Genomic DNA, 26144 nt, shown 5'->3' with positions numbered 1-26144 from the left:
CATAATATCTGTGTGATCAGTGGCTTGTGATGAAAGGCTGTCACCAACTCTCTGCCCTCCCTGTTTGAACACGGGTTCACTTACAAACGTACATGATCAGTAACCATTGAGCTTTGTCAAAAATCGCGACAAGAGGGTGCGGCGAGCACATTCTCGTCAAGTTCAAGTAAATCTCAACGCTATGTTTAACTTAGGGTAAGTACGTTAACGATTGTGCATGTCTGATCATGTGATAAGCGAAAGGGTGTACTTCGAACAAATGGCCCTTTACTTAGTGTGCGAATGAACAAGTTCAGTTGAACTCTTAAAGAAATATTGTTTTCCAGTTGAAGATATTTGCCGTTTGTTTTATTGCCAGTGTAATCGTTTCGTATTAAGTCCCCTTCGGTGATTTTCTCATGTGCCTAACAGGGACATGGATGCTCAATGCTGTCCTAACCCTATGTGCCCCCCCCTCCCCCCCCCACCCCCCACCCCCACGTCCATCAGAATCCGCGGATCGTGGGTCCGATTCCAAGATTTGCCCTGTTGTGTTATTTGTCAGCATCACACATTTACCTGTGTTCGTGTGTTTTCTCAAAATTACTTTCCGTCGACATTAATCTGACTGGCAATACTGCTAAAAGCTGTGTTGACACACTTAGCTTTCTCACTGTTCACTTGTATGCATTCCTCCCACCCTTAAGCGATTAGTGGGACGGTTGGCCCAGTCGTCTAAGGCGCCGCGATTCGCTATGAGGAGTTGCGTCCTTGGGCACGCCAGTAACCTGTGATTGTGGGTTCGAATCCCGGCTCGCCCCGATTATGTTTCTAGGTTTGTCAGCACCATACCCATACTCGTGGGTTTCACCGGAGTGGTAAACGTCTGAGACCTGCATGACGTCGGGCTTTCCTCCTACATTAAGCCGTGATATTAACGGAATACTGTTAAAAGCGGCGTTAAGTTAAACCCAATTCACTGTAGGGATTAAGAAAACGTATAATTCTATTACGATTCAAGTTAAATGTCGACTTGTTGTGGATCATAACTATATGTCACTTTAGTGATGAAAAAATACAACACGTATATTTCTTAAAGAACTTTCACAGGTCACTTGATGAAATAAACATGTTTATATAAATACCCTCTGTATATTATGAGCATGAGTCAATAACAATGCGACTTTGACTGTGCATAGAAGTAAGCTGACTTAACCCTTTAAGTCACAGCTTTGAAATGATGTGCTACAAACAAATATATATAACGACAACGTGATGTCTATTCCGTCATTCGTTCAGTAGACGTAAACATCATGTGATTTCCCAGCATTGGAATGTAACGCGAATACCTAGCTAAGCCATTACACATTTTAACTCAACCTGTTGTGGGTACACTAATGGATGTTGTTTACCAGAGCGTGCTCCATACCCCTTTGTGTAGAATGAACCACGTGAGTCTTCCCCGCGCTAAGGTTGGATACCCGTATTGTTCGTTGAAACAGGTATATATATATATATATATATACTTTTATTCCTCCATAGGAGAGTTACAAGGTATAATATTAAAGATAATTACATGACAATAATTACATTGTCAGAGAATACCACCATTTACCACTGTGGTAACGGATTTTCTTATTGAAAACGGTAGAGTCCTCGAATTACACTTCGTGAGTAGTGAGTGAGTGAGTTGGGTTTAACGCCGCTTTTAACAGTATTCCAGTTATATCACGGCGTGTCAGCTTAATGTGGGAGGAAAGCCCGAAGTGATGCAGGTCTCAGACGTTTACCACTTCGGTGAAACCCACGAGCACGGGTATGGTACTGACAAACCTAGAAACATAATCGGGGCGAACCGGGATTCGAACCCACAATCATAGGTTTCTGGCGTGCCCAAGGGACGCAACTCAGCACAGCGAATCGCGGCGCCTTAGACGACTGGGCCACCCGTGCCCCCACTTCGTGAGTAAGAGCGACAGGTATCTGGATCAGTATCGAAAGGTGGCTTACAGGACAAGAAACAAGCTACAAGATCATAGTCTGATTTGCTGTGGAGTTCAACGCTGGTGCCCTATACACACAATGTCACACCCTAAGTTCTCTCTTATTGTTCTCTTACTCACAGAGTGGCACAGTACGTGAGTCAGTAAGTCATGGTAGTTAATACCACAATGTGTACAGGTACCATGTAATTTCCCCGGTCTCCACATCGCAGTTCTACCTTATTGTTTCCTTACTCACAGAGTGGCACAGTACGTGAGTCAGTAAGTCATGGTAGTTAATACCACAATGTGTACAGGTACCATGTAATTTCCCCGGTCTCCACATCGCAGTTCTATCTTATTGTTTCCTTACTCACAGAGTGGCACAGTACGTGAGTCAGTAAGTCATGGTAGTTAATACCACAATGTGTACAGGTACCATGTAATTTCCCCGGTCTCCACATCGCACACACGTGGACAACAAAACATGTGTGCGATGTGGAGACCGCCTGGTCACGGTCTCGTGACTACCACCGCCTCCCTCTCCCTTAATTGCCCGGCGTCGTCATCGTTTGGCAAAATCCGGCGTTCGCCCGTACTCTGGTGTGAATTGGTGACCCGTCAAATTTATTCTCTAGCGGTTTAATTGCGCACCTTTATCATGTATTGATTTGATATATGTTATCTCATATATATTTGCTACATTAGCCATGCATGGAACGTGTTTTAGTAACATTGATTTTCGCGCAGTGGCGAGACTATCTAGGTCTTGTAGATATTTCTCTTGTATTTATCGTATTTTTTGCCATCTCAATATTTGTACATGACTAGTAAATCTTTAGCATTTTTTTGTTTGTTGTTTAACGCCACACTTAGCAATATTCCAGCTATATGACAGCGATCTCTAAGTAATCGAGTCTTGTCCAGACAATCCAGTGATTGACATTACGAACATCGATCCACTCAGGTGGGAGCTGATGAACATCCCATCGAACAATGCCACATTCAGCTATCACTGCAATACATCACTAAATTTCATTCCAATCAATCAAACCCAGTGTAATTTGTGTTTTAAACCCTCTGTATGAAAACCTGTTTAGAAATTTGCCAAACCTGGTTCCACCTCTTTGAATCAAAATTCAATCACACATCAAATCAGCTAAAATATTTTACCACCTTCCCGACTTCTGTCTTCTCCTCCCTGGCAGTTGGTGAAGCCAGAGGAAGACCTCACACTTACCCAGCTTAAAAAGTCCTTTGGTATATCAACAAGCATATAACCAATTACGAACAAATTATCATTCTCACAGATCCATTTTTACAGACGAGTCCAAGGATGATGATAAAGTGCAAGATGCAAGTGCAATCATCATTGGATCCATGACTCTTTCTTCAAGAATCCCCGATAATAGTTTAATTTTCACTGCTGAGGCCAAAGCTTTTCTAACAGCTTTGACCTATATTAAACAACAAAATCAATGTGAAATTTTTATCATCTTTTTTTTACTTGAGTCACTTAAAGGTGTCACATCAAATCATCCCATAATCCTTGACATTTTATAGAACTTTTCAATGATCTTTCTACTGGCCAATCTGACATCGTCTTTTGCTGGTTACGAAGTCATGTAGGCATTACAGTTAACTCAAAAGCCGATGCTGCAGCTAAAGCAACTGTTGACAAAGAGAATCTCACCCTCGTGTCTTTTGATATCAAATATATCAACACTTTATCAATAAAAGTGAAAAAAAACAGCTTCGAGGCTTACCGAGAAGCTTTTCCTCTTTTGTCAACGAGTGTTGATATATTTGATATCAAAAGACACGAGGGTGAGATTCCATTTATCATCCAACATCATTCTTCTAACTTTTTCAGTTTGTAGACAGTAATAATAATGTGTCTCAAGTGTAAAAAGTACTGATAACAGCTTCAGTAGGGGAGCCATTAGTGATGTCATTTGATTGTGACGTCATGGTAACAATGACGTCACAATGGTCTGCAAGGCATTGTGATGCAATTCAATATTGCAGCGATGTCAACAATGTAGATATCGCTTAATCTCATCCAAGCGATATCTCCTGTGGGAGCCAGTTTTGGATGATAAAATCCGACGAGGACGAACTTCCTGAGTGTATAGCTTGGGATGAAAAGTATTACCGTCAAGCATATGTTGCAAAGATTGGCTAGTATTGTTCACAACTTACAGTAGCTAAATGATTTAATGATTCATGTTCTTTCCTTTAAATTAGCATTCTCACCCTTCTGCTGGTGGCGACTACATCCGCCTACCGCTTCTACCAGGATGAGATCCCAAACGGAGATCACGTGCCCCACCCATGTAAACCCAACTACTTATGGTGGGGGGTCGGGCACGGCAACCCTCTAGGAGGCGGACCAAGAAATCCATTTGGACAGGACTTCGCCCGTTATCATAGGGTAAGCAGCATGTGTACACCGTAAACACACACGTTAATTGTAACATATACTACTATTTAAATAGAAATGCTGATGTATTTCACACTGTTACGCAAATCATTGTGAATGTACATTGTATATGCATATTGTTTAAACTATATCAAGGTACACAATTAATAGGAATGTGCACTTTACTTATATGTCGTGTATTTAAATTTTTTTTTTGAAACAATGCTGAAAATGCGATAGTATCACATCGAATGCTGAGCGTGGGACATCTTCGAGCAGTTGGTCAGTTTCAGTCCCCACCTGGAGCGCGTATTCATAATATCGATGCTGATATAACGATATAAGAATTAAATAGTATAAAGGAAAAAACACTAACTACAAGAGTTTTTTAAAAAAAATTGCTTATTTGTCAAAGTGTTCAAATGATTATTTGTTATGTCATATTATCATCCAAAACTGGCTCTCATAGGTGTTATTGCTTTGGTGAGATCAAGCGATATCTACATTGTAGATATTACTGCATAAAATTGCATCACAATGCTTTGGAGACCATTGTGACATCATTGTCACCATGACGTCACAATCAAATGACATCACTAATGTCTCTCCTACTGAACTCTTAAGACACTGTCTTATTACTGTCTACAAACTGAAAAAGTTGGAAGAATGATGTTGGATGATAAATCAAATCTCACCCTCGTGCCCTTCGATATCAAATATATCAACACAAGAAAAAAACCTCCGTAGCTTGCCGAGGTGTTTTTCCACTTTTATCAACGAATGTTGATATATTTGATCTCAAAAGGTACTCCGGTGAGATTATCTATTTATAGGACTATTATATTATATATAATATCCTGTCGTATCGCACAATTTTATCACAATAATTTGTTATATTATATTATAGCACCATTATATTATATAATATACTGCAGTATTTCATTATATTACCACACTGTGATGTTATTATATCACTATTACAGCCGCTTTATGCAAATCAGGCATTTTATCCGATCGCATTCAGTATATGTGGCATTTGGCAAGAGCGCTTGTGATATTTCCAGTACTATATTCAAGAAATCCTTGTATATTATAAACAACAGGTAATGCTTCATTAAAATGGTTATGATAGAAAATTTCGTTGGTTGTGGGTAAGTGTTTCATATAACGGCGAGTGACGTCAGAAATGAGTGAGTGAGTGAGTGAGTTGGGTTTAAGGCCCTTTTAACATAAGTCCAGTTATATCAATCAGTCAGCTTAATCGGAAAATCCGATGGGATGCAGGTCTCAGACGTTTACCACTCCGGTGAAACCCACGAGCACGGGTATGCTGCTGACAAACCTAGAAACATAATCGGGGCGAACCGGGATTCGAACCCCCACGTCAGAAATGGCTTAATACTGTGTATCCATGTGGGAATCGAACCCGGATCTACTGTACATTCACGAGACATTGGAGATCCGTGTTTGATTGAAATAAATATGAGAGCCATCTCTTGTATCCGAATCCAACTCACTCTGAAAGTATCACGGGTTAGAGAAGGCCCCTGTCCCATCGGTCAACGTTGTGTATTGTCTCTGTAGCTCACCATTCCCTTATTCCCAGTGGACCGAAGAGTTGTGCCGACTGGACTCTGACGGGGATGGGATGACCAATGGTCAAGAGTTGGGCGACCCCAACTGCGTTTGGACAAAGGGCAATCTCCCCCAAGAATCAACCGGTATCACCCATCCAGGTGAGTCTACTTCGTCTACCAAGTTCTATTTAAAGATGTCTGAAACATGGTTATTTCGTTGATCAAATGCAATATATAATGGAATCTTATTTACTGGTAAACATGTTTCTAATTTCGGTCGTGACATGAGGTTTGCAAAGCCGAGAGAAATAAAACATTCGTCTTTCACTCAGTGATTTGAAATTTTGCGTTTATGTTTCTATAAAACGAAAACAAAATAGGCCACGCCCACTACCGCCCATTACCGTTTCCTGTTTGTGTTTAAGGGTTAGACACGTAGAAACCTGTCTGCACACCTGTGCTATGTTTATACTTCCATAAATGTAAAAGTATCGAAGTCATATCTTAATATATTCATAATAAAACAAAAAAAACCCGTCTGGACAGTACTGATTTGGGGAAAGTCGGAAACACAGTGATACAGGTCATGTTTTGAAGTCTTTGAAACAAACTCACCCTTAATACATTTTAGGAGTCTGTGACCCATGGGGCAGCGACAAATGCCGAGTAGCAAACAAGGCCGTCACGTGTGAAACGGGAGAGTTCAAATGTGACGGTATCAACGACCAAGGTACGTATGTGACAGCCTTAACGACCACACAGCACAAAATGAAATGCCAGTTTTGTTCGTTTCTTAACGCTGCGCTCAGTAATATTCCAGCTATATGACAATCCAGTTATTGATATCATGAACATCGATCCACGCAATCGAGATACGATGACATGAATCAACCAAGTCAGCGAGCCTGACCGACCGATCCCCGATAGTCCCTCTTTCGACAAGCATAATCGCCTTTTACGGCAAGCATGGGTTGCTGAAGACCTACTCTACCCCGGATCTTCAAGGGTCCTCTAGATATGTGCTCATCGGGATGAACATTGCTCCATTAGCGTACATTATATTCTTAAATTCAATTAATTCAATCAAATACATGTCCAGTGAGTGAGTGAGTGAGTGAGTGAGTGAGTGAGTGAGTGAATCACTTCTTTACGGTTTGTATACACTATACAAACCTCTGCTTTGTTGGCGATGATATACAATTTACATTGATTCATTTTTGTACTTTTATATGTAACATGCAGATGTGATGAACATAACGCTGCGGTTCCCCCTTACTGCCATCCCCGCTGAGGAAACGACCTACATGTGCTTAACGTTTGAACTTGACATGCTTGAAGAAGATTCAGAGTATCATCTCATTGGCAGCAAACCCTTCATCGACAACGCCAACGTCATGCATCACATCGTAATCACGGGGTGTGACGCTACAAGTAGGTGGCATAAATTACAGCGCAACAATCTTAAATCGATATCTGCAGAACTTCCGCAAATTGACCACAACTACCGCGATAATTCAGTGGAAGATCGGTGATACTACTTCTCGAGTTGTGCGTGTGTTGTGCGGAACATATTTGTCTGAATACTGCAAGATAGTTACGATACTTCATCAGTACAACTCACAAATAATACTGATGCATATATTTATTCAGGCAGCCCATTAAGAAAGCCTGGGGTATGTAATATGGCACCGACTGGATGTCAAAAGACCCTGCAGACCTGGACGCTCGGGATGCCGGGAGAGTGCGTCTATCGGGAGGCAGGCTTTAAAATTGGCAAGCTGGCAGGGATTACAAGGCTCAACATGCAGGTATGCCTTGCCTGACATATTTTTTTATTTTTTATGAACTACAAATATTGATATGATAATGACATGTTTTTAATATTAAACGAAATTAATAGTATATATAAAACTATTTGTCATCATTTGGCTGAAATTCTGTCGATATGACGTTTCAGTTATACTGGTCATAATCAGGTAAATCACACGACAACCGTATCCTGTCACACATGCAGAGATAACTCTGCACAGTGAAATCACTTCCCCGAGACCTCTGATATGCATCTGCAATGTTTGTTCAGTGTTTAACGCCACACTCAGTATTCCAACTATGTAATGTCTTGTTCAGTACAACCAGTGAACGTAATTTGAGCAACAATATTCGCCATCGTACAGTGACACGCTCTCAACCAAGCCACCGAGCTTGACCACCAGTCGTCTCGTACGACAAGTATAGGTTGCTGAGGACCTGTTCCAATACGGAATCCGAGTGAGTGAGTGAGTGAGTTTGGTTTAATTTAACGCCGCTTTTAACAGTATTCAAGTTATATCACGGCGTGTCAGCTTAATGTGGGAGGAAAGCCCGAAGTGATGCAGATCTCAGACGTTTACCATTTCGGTGAAACCCACGAGCACGGGTATGGTGCTGACAAACCTAGAAACATAATTCGGGCGAACCGGGATTCGAACCCACAATCATAGGTTTCTGGCGTGCCCAAGGAACGCAACTCTGCACAGCGAATCGCGGCGCCTTAGACGACTGGGCCACCCGCCCCCCCCCCCCCCCCCCCCCCCCCCCCCTTCCCCCCCGGAATCCGACATGTTAAATAATACAATGATTTTGGCGTTGTTTTACAGTTCCATTGGACGAACCCACAAAAGAGGACTGACTACATGGACAGCTCTGGCCTAACCCTGTTTGTAACAAAACAGCTGAGACGCTACAACGCCGCCTACTTAACGACCGGCCAAATGCACCTGGACATCCCTCCCCGCATGCCCAGAGTGGTCAAGAAGTCTTCATGTACCGCTGAATGTACCCGGCTGATAATGTCGGAACCGGTCCATCTGATGACAGGCTGGAACCATATGCACTACTTGGGTAGGAATTTACATATCACATTGCTCACAAGGCTAGATGCGATGTACAATTTAACTCACCAACTCGTAAGGGTAGAGTAATCGAGTGTACTCACCTACCGATATTTGCATATGTGCATTTTACCCATTCTGCATGCTGATTGGCCCGTTGAAGCAACATGACGTCACATTGTTTCAGTAAAATCAAAGGATATGACATGATCCATTATTCATGACGTCATACGTTGATTCAAGTGTTCAAAACGAAATAATTAAATTGCAAGCGATTCGGTGACATTGTTTGGCTAACTAAGCAATATTTTTTGCGTTTGATTCCATAAACCGAAAAAATAGGACATGCCCTCTAACAAACTACTTTTTTCTCATTGGTTGACAATAATATGGACGGAGTTAGTGTTGCATTATTGCGCAGAACGATGTCACGGGTTTCGTTTTGTGTGTATTTATAATTAAATAACAATTAAATAAACCCGTGAACTTATAATTGCTGTATGTATTCATAAGAATTGACTTTAATATGTATTTGTGTTTTAGGAGTTTTTAACCTAAAGTTCAGATTTACACAGTTAACACACACCGGATTTTACGTTTATACCTCCGAAGGCCCAAAATTGATCGAAGACAGTTCTCAATAATTGTGCTCTTTGATAATTTTATCTAGAGGGCTGAAATGCCATATATTTCTTCATTTTTCTTTCTGCAAATGAAAACGAGTATTATCTTGAATAAACAAAACTGACGTCCAAGGGAAAGTATACGAAGAAACTGTTAAAGTTGACATGCATCAAAGTATAACATTGAAATCATGTCGCGTTCAAATATGTCGCACAAATACAACCAAATGTATTCAATGTCATGTAGCCTGAGAAAGTGTAAATTCTATTGAAGAACGTGCATTTTGTGAACGAAATGCGCTGCAAAGCTGGAATAAAAAGCTGCTGACAGCACACGTCCGGAACAAGGAAACAAAAGCACACACATGCCTCGTTTAAAAGCAATCCAGACAGAGAGGGGTGAGTGAGTGAGTGAGTTGGGTTTAATGCCGCTTTTAACAGTGTTCCAGTTATATCGCGGCGTGTCAGCTTAATGTGGGAGGAAAGCTCGGAGTGATGCAAGTCTCAGACGTTTACCACTTCGGTGAAACCCACGAGCACGGGTATGGTGCTGATAAACCTAGAAACATAATTCGAACCCACAATCATAGGTTTCTGTCGTGCCCAAGGGATGCAACTCTGCACAGCGAATCGCGGCGCCTTAGACGACTGGGCCACCCGTGCCCCCAACAGAGAGGCAATCATTTGTTTAGACCAAGAGGAAGCCACACATGTCAACGTGGCAAGAACATTCGGTTGCACTCGTTTTTGCATAACTAGGTTGATGCGACGTTTACGACAGACAGGCCATGCCGTTACATCTGTGGACTTCATCTCCAACACCACTTCATTCCTGTGACAGCAATGGCATCGACGGCTCTCGGACATCGTGTCAGTCGACAGTGTCACGACGAACGACGTTGACGCCACAACACCTACATAGCAGTTGATATGGGACAGGCGGGTTCGGCATTGGCAGATTCGAGATTGGGGACGACTCCTGTTCTCTGATGAGAGTAGGTTTTGCGTGTTTCAATCTGATGGTCGGCAGTGTGTGTACAGACATCAAGGGGGCGGCTACCGTCAAGTCCCGTAAAGATTCCGGGTTAGAATAGGTCTTCAGCAACCTATGCTTATTGTAAGAGGCTACCTAACAGGATTGGATGGTATGGCTTGCTGACTTGGTTGATGCATATCAACCTAATCGATTGCGTAGATGCTCATGATGTCACTCACTGAATTGTCTGGTCCAGACTCGATTATTTACAGACCGCCTCATATAGCTGGAATATTCCTGAGTGCCGCTTTAAACAACCAACCAACAAACAAACAAGCAAAGCCTGGCGTCGAATTGTGTTTCAGAAAGTTCGCTGACACGGGACTTCCAACATGAACGTTAATGTTTTGCCATGACCTGCATGTTTCTCTGACATGAACCCCATAGAAGATTTGTGGGATTATCTTGACAGGCAAGTCAGAAGGCGACCAGCACCATCAGTCAACCGTCAGGGCCGGGAGCGATGTGTCATCGAGACATGGCAACGGTCTCCCTCTAACGTCATGTGCGGTGGACGTCATCGGTGCAGCGACTTGTGTGGCCTGCATTGTTACATGAGATGGAAATACTCATTTAGAACTGATGATTTATGCCTTTGCAGTGACTTACAAATCTGTTACTGGTGTGTTTTGACCATAACAATGTGAATGATCTCATTTTGACCTCATTTGATCTCATTTTTATCTCATTTGTATCTTTGTTTCATTGTTACTCGTAAGGGTTCTGCTTTTATGAAGTGAAATATTATTTTTTTTAAACGCAACCCTAACTAAGTATGTTTGTCGTTGCTTCAATCGTCGCTCAACGTCTTGGTGTACATTCTTTTGGACGTCAGTTTATTTGAACCTCAGAATTTTGGATTATCTGTCCCTTGTGATAGAATGTTATAAACCCATCGCTATATGCTCAGTCATTCAGTCTGGACAGTACACATATCAGCACTCAGTAGCCTTACCGTATCCCTGAGGGTCAGGGGCATTACGGATCTTGTTATAAGCTCAAGCTTCGTTACCGAGCTTTACGAGGGTATGGGCATATGGTTACAGCCGTACATGAGAAACCAGAGCACACAATAAACTATGGTTACCAGTATATCAGCTCGAGTGTGAATGACACAGTGAAACCTCCTTAGTCCGGATTCTGTTAATCCAGAAGCCCCACTTGCGGACGATTACGTTTGCGACTTTGGATTCATGCAGCATTCAAGATTATATAAGGACATCCAAAAAATAAAACAATTAAAAGCCGTATTGGTACATACTCAGCCTCATGGCAACATCTATTTTCAGGCTACCAACAGAACGTCGAACTCAACCGGAATGGCGAGAAACTGCGAGATTTGACTCCGGATGATGTTTATAGTTATGACAACCCAACAGTCTACGAGTAATGTATAATTCAGCATATCTGTACCCCCTTCCCCAAAAAACCCCAAACCAACAACAAAAAACCCACCACAAAACAAACACACACCCCCGCAAAAAAACCCCCAAACAAACAAAACAAAACAAACAACAACAACAGCAAAAAACAAACAAACAAATAACATTCAACATTCACGGTTCAACATTCTGACAAGTATTCATTTAGATATGAAAGATGCTCTGACGTATAAAGTGGGGGCGGTCGGGTAGCCTAGTGGTCAAAGCGTTCGCTCGTCACGACGAAGACCCGGGTTCGAATCCCGACATGTGTACAATGTGTGAGGTCCATTTCTAGTGTCCCCTTTCGTGTTGTTGCTACATCATTGCTAAAAGCGACGTAAAACATAATCATAATTCGCTCTAATGCTTAGAGCAGAATTTCACCATCGTCTAAAAATGATATTTCCCACATTCGATATTTTCCATTGGGTTTTCCATCTCTTTTTTTCTATTCGCTCATAAGAAAGATGATGAGACCATTATCAGAGAAAAATACTGACTACAAAAGTATCCATCCCAATGAAATCATTCAGGTTTACACATTTCCGAGTTACCAAAATAATCGCACCCATATGGTCTCATTAAAGCACGTTCCAAAGCAGTAAAGATTGCTGGTTCGTTCTAGGGGGGATTATATAGTATTCTTCTTATCCAGATACAACCCCCCAGTTGAAGTGAGACCAGGTGACAGCCTCGAGACCACCTGTGTCTTCAGGTCTACCTCCCGGTCCACTACCGCCAGGTATGGTGAAGGGTCATTCGATGAGATGTGTTTTGGTATATTTACCTTCTACCCTGCTGAGGCCATAGAAATGTCCTCATGTGTGACCTGGGATGACGTGGACCTCTGCAGAGTCAATGGCACTTCACTCAACGACTGTGATCTGATGATATTCTTCAACCCGTCTCACCCACAACGCCAACGTCTATTTTCAAAGGTGGGTGAGGCGAAATGGAGTTTAACGTCGCGCTCAAGATTATTGCACGTAGTAATGCCGGTTTAATAGCGTTAGCCAACTGAGATACCATGCGGCAGTTTAACATTCATTAAATACCCCACTCGGACACAGTTTATTGGCTTCAAGCCGACCAGTCCTTGTTTTATACCTTCAATGCCGAGTGCCAGGCAGGGTGACAACAAGTACCATGTTTCAACGTATTTAGTTAAATTGTTCTCTATATGTCCCGAAAAAGTTATGTTGTGAAAAACAAATTCTTCAGTTCCTACTTTCAGAGAAAACAATATTGTATGTCTTCAAACATGTCAAAGGGAGGAAACCCTACACAGATAATTAAGGTGAATCAGAACACTTGCCCACATATCAGCTGTCAAGCAGGACGCGGATATGCGGATGATAAGACAGGGCTCAGAACAATGTGTGTTACACTGCAAACACGAAAACGTCGTTTTTTTCCGTATATGGTCATTGGACGGAAAAACGACTAAAAATTCATTAAAATTGATTAATTGGTCAGCGTCTAGAAAGTGTCCAGAAAAGGGTCGAGTTTTTCAAGCGTAAAATGGACGGAAAAACGATGCTTTTTGCTCCGCCTTGTACAACTGTTAACGGCCAATCAGATGGCGCTGGTCCCCCGACGCACGTGATGTCCAAGGCTTCCTTTCGGAAGCTTTAGGTTTCGTATTTCTGGCATGCCTTGCTCTAGTATCTCTCGCGCGCAGTGCAGCGAGATTTGCTGATAAGCTAGTTTTAGGATATGTTACATGTTAATGGAATTCAGACACGCGCCAAGAAGTCAAACCAAACAATGTTACTAAGTTTATTGTGGTAACGGCTATGTACAGTTACCCCTATCGGATAATGGGTTGTGTTTCATTTGGTTATAACAATAACTAATTTTTTAATGTGAAGTTTACAAGATATACGACTTGGACGCGAGGTCGGTCACATGACGTTCTTCACGTGACTGTATTCTTGAAAAGCCGTAAACACTGACTACTTCCACATTCCTGGGGAAAACCCTTGGAATTCCCTGGTACGAATTCATACAGAAGCGTGGTTGCAAGCCCATTTAAGGATACCCTCGCTACAACCCATCCCAGAGAGAAAAAAAACATGAAAAAAAATCCAAACTGTCGCAGTGACAATTTACAGAAATCTATGAATTTACCTTAGTATCTATTTGACACATCTTCACAATCACCTTTCAATGATCGGCCAATTGATCAGTGATGCCAAAGGCTTGAAATAGCCACAGGTTAATTAACAACTTCGAAAATATCTCCCGTCACGTTTATCGTGTCGGCCATTTTGACGTATTGTACTTGATGTAAATGTATTACGACGCTGTCATTGTAATTGACTTACTGAGGTAATTCTGTAAAAGATCTTCTCATCTTATGAGGATATTGTTTGGAATATATTTCTTGTAAACATACTAAAACATATGTTCCTCGCTTTGGGGGGAACTATTTTATTCCGGGGTGGCCCATTAAATCTAGTAGTAAGTCAAGGCACCATGCGTGATCCGTTATTTTATGTGTTTAAATTACGATTTGGGGCGTTAATAAAATACACTGACGCAAGTATATTCTATTCAAATCAATTGGATAATTGAATATGCTTTCTTTTACATATTACATAACATCACTGCACAAAATATGAACAGTTGCAGTAACACACTACGGTAATCGCATTAAACATCATTTTCAACTGTACAGTATTTCAGTATTTCAGTTATATCATGGTGTATCAGACTGCTGTGGGATAAAAATCCGAAGTGGTTCAGGTCATCCAATGGGTGTTCGGGAAAAGGTGAGCGTATCCTGCCACACAAGTGGCACCCGTCACAAACACATGCAAGGACAAGTCAATTGTTCACGTGAACAAAGCACGGAAACACACAATGATGCCCGTCCTCAGTTTTACCGAGCATGTAAATTATTTTGTCCGTCAAAAACATGGACGAGTATAAACAATATGTTCATTCACGTAATACATGTCATACATTTGACAAAATGTATTGACTCGGAGCATTATTGTTAATCACAGAGTATGCAGTTGAACTCATCACCCATCCCATTATTGATAACCCCTTCTTGAAGATCTATGAAATCAGAAGCTGCAACACTCTATCTTTTAACTGGCATGTCAGACTTCTATTTCATTACTCAGTTTTATTTGCACGGATTACTATGGAAGGGACATTGTCTCGTTGTCGCATTGACGCCTTTACAACAACAAGCAAAACCTGTCAAAATTAACAAAAGCGCGACAATTGGCCATTTGTCGCATTGTCGCGTGTTCGCATTGTCGCTCTTTGATAATCCTTTTCTTTATTTTACAAAAGGGCGACGATGCCGTAACGCGACATTTTCAAGGTCAAAATATGTCTCGTTGTCGCATTGTCGCCCCATCACAAATGTGTATAAAAGGCGTAAAGTTCAGTTATTGTTACAGTTAGGAAGTTCAACCTGAAAAATGTACGTCTTGAAATGAAAACACAAGTCCGTCCGCGAGTCCATAACGTTTTATTATGAGCTCTTCTCTAAAAGTGCTTAGTGTTCCCAGTTCCAAACACGTAGTACCTCCTCAATAATCCACATACCTCCAGTGCAGTGGTCTTCCGGAAGATCTTACTCTTGACCGTATTAGACAACTGACGAGTGCACGCCTGACCTGTGACCTCGTTGCAACCCTCATGAGGTGTTTTCCGAAGGGAGAGGTGTAGGAAATGTGTGCTCCAGCCCAGCGCAGAGCTCGCGACACACTGTAAACTGATGTATACAGTATATTGCAGTTGATATACTGTATACTGCATGTGATACTTATTTGCGGAAATGTTACAACTTTCAAGATTCAAGATTCAATTTGCATATATTTCATATACAACAGACCGCCGTCATATATCACTGGAATACTGCTGAGAGCGGCGTTAAAACAAATTGTTTTCATAATGGAGCGCTGCAGTCATTTAAAATAGAACCGTATACATATGTACATGTAGTACCAACTCACTCTATTTGTTTCGAATATTCAGCAGAAAATATATTATTAACCAGGTCTTTGGGAAAAGATATCAGATTTTCATAAGCAGCCACATAGGGATGATAAAGGACCCCTCGCTGATTAGGTTCTTGTTTACTTAAGAGCAGAGTTGGCCATGTTAGATGATATAACCAAAATCCGGGAGCTCCGGCGGGGGGCAAGCTGGTCTTGTTAGTGTATGGTATGAGCTGTGACGTTGACCCAAGAGAATAATGTAAAACATGAGACCAACTCAAGTCTATAATGATTGGGAAAGTCTAGATTTCCACAGCTCTAGCCTGAAATTAAGGATTGTTCTATGCTCCATTTTAATTGTATTATTTTCATTTTGTAGACATGGATGGACCAACCAGGAAAGAAATGATGGAATATTAATATCACATGTTACCACTGATCCAGTTAAATTCATCACACAATAATAAATTAGTATTTGACATTACGGCATTTGATTATTAGGGCATGATCATGTACATGTTCACTGTAGTAATGTACACACCAGTCAACTTGATTATAATTTTTATCAAAGTGTAGCGCGGCATCAACGATTACTTTATGATATCCTCACTTGTCATCGATGTATTGACATCGAACAATGGACGGCAATTCGAAATTCTTATGGATAGCTTCAATAGGGACAGCGCCGGTGTCAGTACAATTTTCCTAGTTAAAATAAGTATCTACAAAATATAATCTGAAGCAGACAAGAACAATATTTTTTTATTAATGCTTACTTTCATGGATAGAATTAAGGCAATCTAGGCTTGCCAAATCGTTCTAGACTTGAGCTGGATTCCTTTTAAATTTATTCTGTATGGTCTGGGAGACGAACAGGCGTCAGTATCGCATGGAGAACTGGGACAGCCTTAATCAGTGTAATCAAATATGTTGTGGAGTTTCGGTTTTGGGCTGTTTGCTGAATATATAGAATTGCGAGTTATGTATACTCTGTATTCTTTCGTCATGGAAGTCCATATTTCAAAGCATGTATTTGTTATTCATAATAACTCCACAAAAGCTACACAATGGCAACAAAACGGTACCAGCATCACAGATACCAATAATACATGAGATACATATAATTACTTTAAAGTTAAAACATGTATCTAAATAGAAAATTAGAAGGATACACTTCCGACATTTTTCGTATTTTGTTTTCGTTTGGAGAGAGAAGTTGTGATTGGTATCTGATGGGTGCAAACAGGTGTTCCCTTCCGCCCAGGCCTTGCGGCAATGCTATAGCCCAAAATGAAACAAGCCTAGTTCAACAGGTTCAGACTCAAATTTCTATCCCACTTGGGCTCCTTTTAAATTTAAATATAATTTCTCGTGTCGATATGTGTCAGAAGAAATGAAATATTACAGCACTGGTGAATAGGTTATATGCGCGTCAGCGTCAGCGTCGATCCTATAATATCCTTTTTATGCAAAATACATATATACTGATGAATTAAGGTAGTAATACTACGCAAATATGTATCCAGATGCATACATCAGTATCATCTCGTGATCTTAATTCGTGCTTTGAGCCCTTTTTCTACCGGAGATTCTGGGGTGTTACATCACACCAGAAAGCCAGGTCCAAATTCAAGTCATAATTTCATGGTCCGTCTTGTATGTTGGAAACCAATATCGCAATATGGCTAAATATTGCTGAACGTGGTATTAACCCGATTACTCACATAATTATTCCATTGTCTACAGTCTTCTACGAACACTGTACTATCTTTAAGGAGGTATATCTGTATCATCCAAATGTCCATACATATATGTCCACATTTATATGTATAAAGCAAGTCGTCCTGCACTCTTCCCTAAAAGATAAATGTTAAGCATTTCCTCTGTATGAATGTATATAATGTAATATCGTTTTAATGTAATGCTGATGCAGTAAACGTACCACAGACCTGATGCTAGAATAACATCTAATTTCTGAAATGAACATATTTTACAGAAAAAAACAGTTGTTTAAACAATACTTATAAAATATAAGAACAAGGAGCCAAGAGCCAAATATTGGGCTGTGTTGGACATATTTGTTTCGGGGTCTTATGACAGACAAACCTGATGCCTTTAAGTATAAAGATAAGTAAGTATAGATGTGGTACATATTCAAATATGTTCGTGATTAACCCAACCTTGAAAAATATTGAAAGATGAGTGGTAACTATTTATGCCATTATTTCAAATTAGAATGAGAGCACATCAGGAAAGCATGGTACTTTAATATACGTATCCTGTTAACCCTTGTTATTCTTTTTTAAGTAAGAGGAGCATGTATATCGAGAGTATAGGTTTGGTGCGTGACTTATCACACAGTACTTTCAGAAAGTGTGCATATTCTGTTTATCGGCAATAAATAACATAAGACGATTCATACGGGTAAATACGATTTACTTCAGAACTAGTAGAGATTATTTAAGGTTAGGGGGAAATGTATGTAATTAATTAAACTTTGGCCCGGTTTGAAGGATTTGGGTCCTGGCTTGGGCTTTGTGTTGGACGTGTAGACGGCATTTCCAGGTTTGACGTATCAATGACAAAAATGATGTCAGATGCAATTCTCTGCCTTTTCGGGTGAACAATTGGCTTGCCTTTGGATGTGTTTGTGGCGGGTGCCACTAGTGGATCGGAATGAGCTCGCGTTTTTGCGAGCATCCAATGTCATCATTTATTATGGTGAATCATGAAACATGCTCCTGATGTTGTCGCAATGGTGCAGTTGGCGCTACTTTTGGCAAGGGTTTCTCATGATAATGGAAATGCTTATGTCGCTTTTGTTGACCGATAAACATGAAAAGATATAAAGTTAGTGTATATGGTCATGTAATTAAGAAACAAACGACGAGTGGGAGTTGTTTATTGTACGATAAACAACGACCGAGACTCGTTTATTTCTATATGAGATATCAACATTACGTACAGCCTCTTTTAGGGTGTTAAATTAGGAAAAAATACACGCTTTACAATATTTACCCGTACTTAAATAATGATGATTCCTTGAATAGAATCCGACAGCGGCCATGCTAGATAAATCCATTTTAGGATTTGAGTTTGGTCCCGCATATTCTCACAATTTTCTCGTCAATCATCTGTACCTTTTCTCCCAATACCGATTGTCATATCACTCTCACTTTCGGATTCTCCAGCAACATTTATTGGGAACAACTCACTAGACTCATACCTCTCAAAAATAAGGTCAAATTTACAAATTTTACTTTTCAAGTTGCGAGTGCATGTTCGAATCTCAATAAATGACGTCATGATAGAACAATTTTTATCGTGAAATAAATATCGCTTCCTTCTTTGTTCTTTGTGATTTATCGCGTAGCTATCTTATATCATCAAATGCCAATTTCTAATTGCTTTATCATGACGTATCCGTGTCATGTAGCAATAACATACACAAATATCGTTGACTTCGACGTTGAATAGTGTCATGAAATATGATTATCCTCTTGTGTGCAATATTTCTGGTTGATAAATCTAACATATTCTTACTTTAAGAATAGCGACTATACATTATTATATATCCCTTATCAGGTCTCTGTAACATTTGCAAAATGATACAAATATAAAAATACAACTGAAACTAAATGTAATGTTTTAATATCCTTACGTTGCTGAGTGCAGCATTTAACAACAAACAAACAAAACATAATATCTTTAAGAATTATGTTAACAATTCCGATGCTAAAAATAATCTCACAATCTCCATACCTCTTTCTCTCTATGAAAACATAATAACTTTTTTTTTAATAATCTGAAGGAATAATAATGGCAATACTATCATAATTATCATCATTATTTATGTTACTTATCCTCAAGCGAAGTAGTCCTCCACATTATACATTCAGTGTAGAAGCCCATGAACATATGAACAATGTAACATACATTCATGGAAATTAGATGAACAGTTGAAGTTAGCAAATGATATTATTCGGTCGAACGTCTATCAGCCATCTATTCTATTCGTGAAGAACATTTCACGTGGGACCAACAGAGGGAATTATGACTATCGACTTGCTAATTATTTTTTATATTCATGCCAGCTCAAACGATCTATTGGCTTGATTTATTGTTATGGTATCCACAAAATAAGTAGGATCCGATTTTTTCCGTTTTTGTTGAAATAAAACTGAATAATATTTGCTATTTACATATCAAAGTTTGCCAAATTGTTACAAAATGTTTGCCCACAGCAAGGCTACGTATCCCCAACATATTGTGCTAGGAACAGTATCACTGGACTGAGGGAGGGCGGTATTCCTCCTTGTGGGTCACCTGCTTGGCAATATGGGACGGGAAAACTGCAGGGGGTGAGGGCAGTTAAGTTGATGGTACAGACAGATAAGAGAGATCATTTTACAAATGTGAAACCTCAGTCCACAAAAGAAGAGGCGAAAGCTGAAACTTGGTGAGGTTTACAGAACAAAGGCAGTTATTTCTAGTTTCTTACTGACTCTCGAAGATACATTTAATAAAACAATTAATGCGTGTTTGTGTGTGTGCGTGTGCGTGTGCGTGTGCGTGTGCGTGTGTGTGTGTGTGTGAGTGTGTGTGAGTGTGTGTGAGTGTGTGTGTGTGAGAGAGAGAGGTAGAAGAAGAATTGTACACCATAAAAATGGCTACGTATGTAGTTGGGGTAGATATGTTGAATGCCCGGCCAGTATGTACCTTTGAGTCACTACAGTTTCAGTCATTAAAATGCGTAAAACAGTATTTGAGTGAAAGAAAACACTATAAGTGAGTGAAACAAAAGACCTCAGTACATGCACACCCAGTCCCCCAACCCCAAGTCTGCATGTACGAATACTCATACCCGCCACATCCTCAACCACTTAACTTACTCACACAATCATCTGACAACATGTTCGCCAACCCTCGTATCACAACGCATGCACGCATGCACACACACACACACACACACACACACACACACACACACACACACACACACACACACACACACACACACACACACACACACACACACACACATATCACATTCTTCTTTACCCACCATTATGTCTACGTCAGCCATCATGGATCCATGCGCATGCTTTCATACATAATCCATCCTCCCACCATTCCCCAACATCCATCGAACTATAACTATATCCGCCCTCATGTATCGGTATTCGTGCTTTCATACATACATACACCCCCCTACCATTCCCCTACATCCATCGCAGTATAACTATGACTATAACCGCCTTCGTGCATCCGCACTTATGTTCACACTGCATTGCATATGCATCGAATTACACGTTTAAAATATCGTAAATATTTTACAACATGTACATATTATATATCAGCAAACAGAGATTATTATAACGCAATAGATTTCATCCGTCAAAACATCACAGAAAGAGGGGCAGCCTGGAATTTTACAATGGCATCTGAATGCACTAAGACGTTCAACTGGTCAGGAGGTGAGAGTTGCGGAAGATTACGGTAAACTTCAGTTACAGATCTCCATTACGAATATCTAAAGTATGAATAAAGATCACAGCTTGCTATGGCGTGTACTTCATGCCTGCAGAATTAGCAATGTCCTTAGCTTTAAATTGTATGTCTAAATGCTTATGTAGACAAAGACCCAAATGTATATAGGCATGACCATATTATATTCTACGCAAATATCACCACATTTAAAAACAAAGCTAGATTGAGTCTTTGAAGGGCATTAAGAACTGATACACACAAGGAAAAATATTTATGGATGTCAACGGAGGAACACTGCGTTTCGGAATATATACTTTCTCCTTCATCAGGTGCATATTATTAAATGCTATGAGGCAGAGAACATATATTTATACCTGTAAGAACAACAAAAGTAAAAAGATATCAAAGATGGGAACGCAACAAGGGAAGCCAACAGATAACTGGCATGGCGCTGATTACCCCGCCTCCCGTTTGCCCATTGTCCATTTCCCATTACCAATCATTCATAAGTTAAGTTTTGGCTTTAATTTGTCCATTGATAATCAACCATCAACGTCTATTATCTCCACCCTAAAAATATGTAGTTTACTGAGAAAGTGGTATCCAAATATAATGTGTGTTACTGTTGACCACTTTCTTAAAGGCATTGTTGGTTCAAAGCTTTCGGTCATAGAAGCCGTGCCATTTTTCTCTTGTCAGAGGAGTACACAAAGTATACGTCATCTGGACTAACATTTTTGGTTCGGTGGCTGGGTTAGATCGCCAACACTGTGTTCTGGCGATTGGGTGCCTCACTCACAGTGTGGGTTCAAATCCCGGACGGGACTCAACCAAAGAAAGTACGAGAATCTGTACTTTACTCAGAAAGTGTTATCCCAATTATAACATTTGTTGTCAAGAAAACACAATAAATGTATATTCGGCTTTGGATGGGTAATGATATCACAGACATATACGGATATTGATGATGACTTGGAGGAGCTTCGTAACGCACGTCTTCTCAATTCAGGGATTGGTAAATCCAAATATGTGTGTGCGCGTGCGTGCGTGCGTGCGTGCGTAAATGTGGGCCTGTTGGATGTTACATAAAACATTCATCTTGAGCGGGATGGTAGTTCGAGTTGGATTAGCATGTTAACTATATGATCTTCTTTAGGCAGAGAATGCCGAGCATGAATGTATTGATGAAATTCCTAGGTACATGGGACCTTTTCGTCCCCAGGAATACCCACAGTGGAGACTTCAATGGGGATAGGGTGTACACAATGTGCTACCTGGTAGATTGTGTGTCATCAGACCGGACAACGTTGGTCTTTGACTGATTGTGGCGTAAAACACACTAATGTCTTATTCATTTACTAATATCGGAAATTTAATGTTCATCTTAATTGTTATTGTTGAACATGTAATATATTTTTAAAGAAATAAAACAGTGACATAATAACTACAACTTTATGTGAGCGCGAGTAGCTTTTTTGGAATGAGATGAATAAGTCTTATAAAGTTGTAAGCTTCACAACCGTGTAACTATGAATTGACTTTATTGGGTATTCAAAAAAGAGATAAGACCTAAAATAGCCAAATTTCATACGATTTCACTTGTCCACCATCGTGGATGCAAGGCGAAAACATTTCAGCGCGTTTGAAGCCACTGAGAATGCCCCCTGCAGAGTCGGACGGACATTCTGCGGTGGCGCGGCTGAGTTGACCAGAGGCTATCAGCAGTATTTCGTGTGCAGGTTATTTAGGTCAGTTGTTTGTGTGTGTGTGTGTGCGTGCGCGTGTGCGTGTGTGCGTGCGTGCGTGCGGGGGGGGGGGAGGCGTGGGGGTGAGATTGGGGGGGGGGGGGGGGGATAGATGATAGATTCAGCAACAAGTAAGGTCATCTTGAGTGGGAGGGTATTCGCAGATGGATTAGCATATGAACTATGATTCTCTTTAGGCAGAAAATGAGGATCCACGATGTTCGACCTGGTGGAAGTGTGTTATCAAACCTCACAGCATTGGTTTTTTGACTGACTGTAGCGTCAAAACAAACTCATTCATTTACTTGAACTGAATGTTCATCTTAATTGTTATGGATAGTCACGGAGCCATGATCCAGAGAACAGGGTGTCATTAGATAGAAATAAACTAAGTAATAATAGGATTACCAGAAAAACGGGGTTTTACACACAAGGCAATAAACTTCGCTCATTAACACCAGAGTAAGTCAGTGCAAGATTGAAAACTGCCCCATAATTATGTATGACATGCTTGTCGGGTATTGCTACATATATATGTGAAAACAAAGTTATTAAAATGAAGAGCAAAACTGATGAAAGTTAACAATAAACGTGTATACGTGTTATATCGTCACTGCAAAAATAATGATTGTTTGTCTTTAGTATTAACATTCAAATACGTTATATCTGTATTAGCGATATTGTCTTTGTTCCACCGGTGAGTCACGCGTTAGCCGTACTTTCTCGTAGTATAATTGTATTTCTGAAGACATCACGATACAGTTCTACGATGCATCCCGTCTGCACTAGCGCTTGATAACAGCCTTGTGTTTGGGTGTTTCAGTGGTTTAAATCGCTGCTCTTGATATTGTTGATTAAACTTTGATACTATGAACAATATAATGTTATGTGAGAGGATGACTTTAGAACGGTAACATACTAATAGTATATAGGATGACATAAACAGAACAATGAGAAGTTCGTCCAGATTAGTGTATAGGCAACATTTAATAATTAAAAAAATTACATAAAACAACTCCCCTTTTAAGTCCATTTTCCTGACTTATAAGTAAATGCAAGAACAATCGGCCGGAATACAATGTATAGTTCTTGTCCACTTCCATATGACTATATAGCATACAATAAGCTATCGGGTCCCGTTTAGATCGGTTTGGGTGGCAGCCTAGATAGCCATAGAATAGTTTCATCTTGGAATCTCCCATATCACTGGGGATACTCTTCAATTTAAATGGAGTTACTCGTTACGATTCCGAACCTTCACGTGACTGTGTTTATGAACCATTGTAAAAATAGTGGTGACATTAATTCTAGGAAACAATACGCGAAATCGCGCATGCACAGAACGGAAAATTTGGTCAAGGCATTAAGTAATCCGCATGCGCAGAACGATAGATTTCAGTACTCCCGCTAAGCGCTTCGAGTGCAGCGTCAAACGCGGGCCTGTAATCTAACACGCGGGGACTGACCAATGAAAACTGAGAAGTAGAAATACCGGTAGACGCTGTTGCTTGATTGACAATGTCAATCAGGAAAGGGAGGAGCTTAACGCTATCGTTCTCTCCCAGTAAATTCCGATGTCAAATAACGACGTTATTTGGACGGAAAAACGATGGTTTGAAAACGTCCAAATAACGTCGTTTTTCCGTCCAATGACCATATACGGAAAAAAACGACGTTTTCGTGTTTGCTGTGTTAAGTCTCTTGGTTTCACTCAACCGCTCATTCAAACACGAACTGTTAGCTTAGTGGCTCCAGCGTTTACTCCTCATGCCGAATATCCGGATTCTCAAAATAGGTACAATGTTCTGAAATCCCATTTTGCGTTGTAAATGTACAATGCGACCTTTCTTCTGCTGTCCCTAGGTACCAGAGATGATGAAATGGTATTATCATGATGGTGATGATAGGGTTGAATGGTATTATCATGAATGTGATGATAGGATGAAATGGTATTATCATGGTGATGATGATAGGATGGAGTGGTATTATCATGATGGTGATGACAGGATGGAATTGTAATACCATGAAGGTGATGATAGGATGAAATGGTATTATTATGATGGTGATGGCAGGATGAAATGGTATTATCATGATGGTGATGATAGGATGGAATTGTGTTATCATGAAGGTGATGATAGGTTGGATTTGTATTCACATGATGGTAATGATCAACATCATAATTAAAGCATTATAATTATGATAACTGATGTTAATATTATGGATTTGGCCTTGTATTCATATTTACCACTTTGAAACGATCATCAAATGACGAGTATGTGTCCAAAACATTTTTTCCACTTTTCAATGAAAATCAATTTTACTTAAGTGATCGTTTTCTAAACTGCATGTACATTTTCCTATCTCATTCTTAATTTCAAAGGTTCTTGACAACTGCAATGTTTACGGAGGCTGTCGCTCGGAGTGCCCCGCGGCTGTAGAGGAAGTACGTCAACATCCCTGCTTAAGAGGAAGTATGGAAGCGTATATTGGAGACTTAAAACAAAATGGCGTGTCAAGTCTGGAAGTGTTTAAGTTCTTCTCTGCCTTGGAGTCCTGTGACTGTGTGGACAAGCCCCACACATCCACCTGGAGGTACCCTGTGAGCGGGGCGGGGGGACACACAGCAGTAGTCTCCATCAGTATTCTCTTGGCTGCGTTCACAATGATGCTGCCTTAATTAAAGTTGTCATCATGCAAAACCTGAACTTTGTTTGTTACTTTTTAGAGGGTTGTAGGGAACCTGTTAGTTGAAACGTTTGTCTCGTCACGCCGAAGATTCGGGTTCGTTTCCCAACATGGATACATTGATGCGGATTGGATATTGCTAAGAGCGACATAAACTATACTTACTCTAACTGTAAGACATACAAAGTCCCTTCCTTTTGGACCACGTTCTACTCTCAACTCACTCAATAATGTTTGACCTTCATATAAATCCGTGGAAAGCGTGGAGTGAGTTGGTCAAATACTAATAGGCACCTTACATGTTTGATGTAAACGCAATTGCAACTGGGCTTGATATGTGCAAATCGGC

The 26144-nt window shown here is 40.4% G+C and overlaps 1 protein-coding gene across 1 annotated transcript; it reads left to right on the top strand.

Annotated features, from left to right (window-relative positions):
* LOC139459698 (tyramine beta-hydroxylase-like) lies at positions 1 to 25815 on the top strand. The gene is made up of 10 exons (XM_071241334.1): positions 1 to 195; positions 4209 to 4395; positions 5990 to 6119; positions 6592 to 6690; positions 7203 to 7391; positions 7611 to 7768; positions 8597 to 8840; positions 11779 to 11875; positions 12569 to 12851; positions 25491 to 25815. Exons 1-10 carry the CDS (start codon positions 182 to 184, stop codon positions 25785 to 25787), a joined length of 1698 nt encoding a protein of 565 aa, XP_071097435.1. The 5' UTR covers positions 1 to 181; the 3' UTR covers positions 25788 to 25815.
* The last annotated feature ends 329 nt before the right edge of the window (positions 25816 to 26144 follow it).

The sequence above is a fragment of the Haliotis cracherodii genome, unplaced genomic scaffold (genome assembly GCF_022045235.1).
Source record: "Haliotis cracherodii isolate W230 unplaced genomic scaffold, xgHalCrac1.p SCAF_13, whole genome shotgun sequence".
Lineage (NCBI taxonomy): Eukaryota > Metazoa > Mollusca > Gastropoda > Lepetellida > Haliotidae > Haliotis > Haliotis cracherodii.
The sequence above is the reverse complement of the archived record's forward strand: the minus strand, read 5'-3'. Positions and strand labels throughout refer to the sequence as shown.

Excerpts from the sequence above, each read along its gene's own strand:
- LOC139459698 (XM_071241334.1), top strand. Across the intron at positions 6,120-6,591 it reads AACCGGTATCACCCATCCAG|GAGTCTGTGACCCATGGGGC; the intron begins GTGAGTCTACTT and ends AATACATTTTAG. Across the intron at positions 6,691-7,202 it reads TGACGGTATCAACGACCAAG|ATGTGATGAACATAACGCTG; the intron begins GTACGTATGTGA and ends TGTAACATGCAG.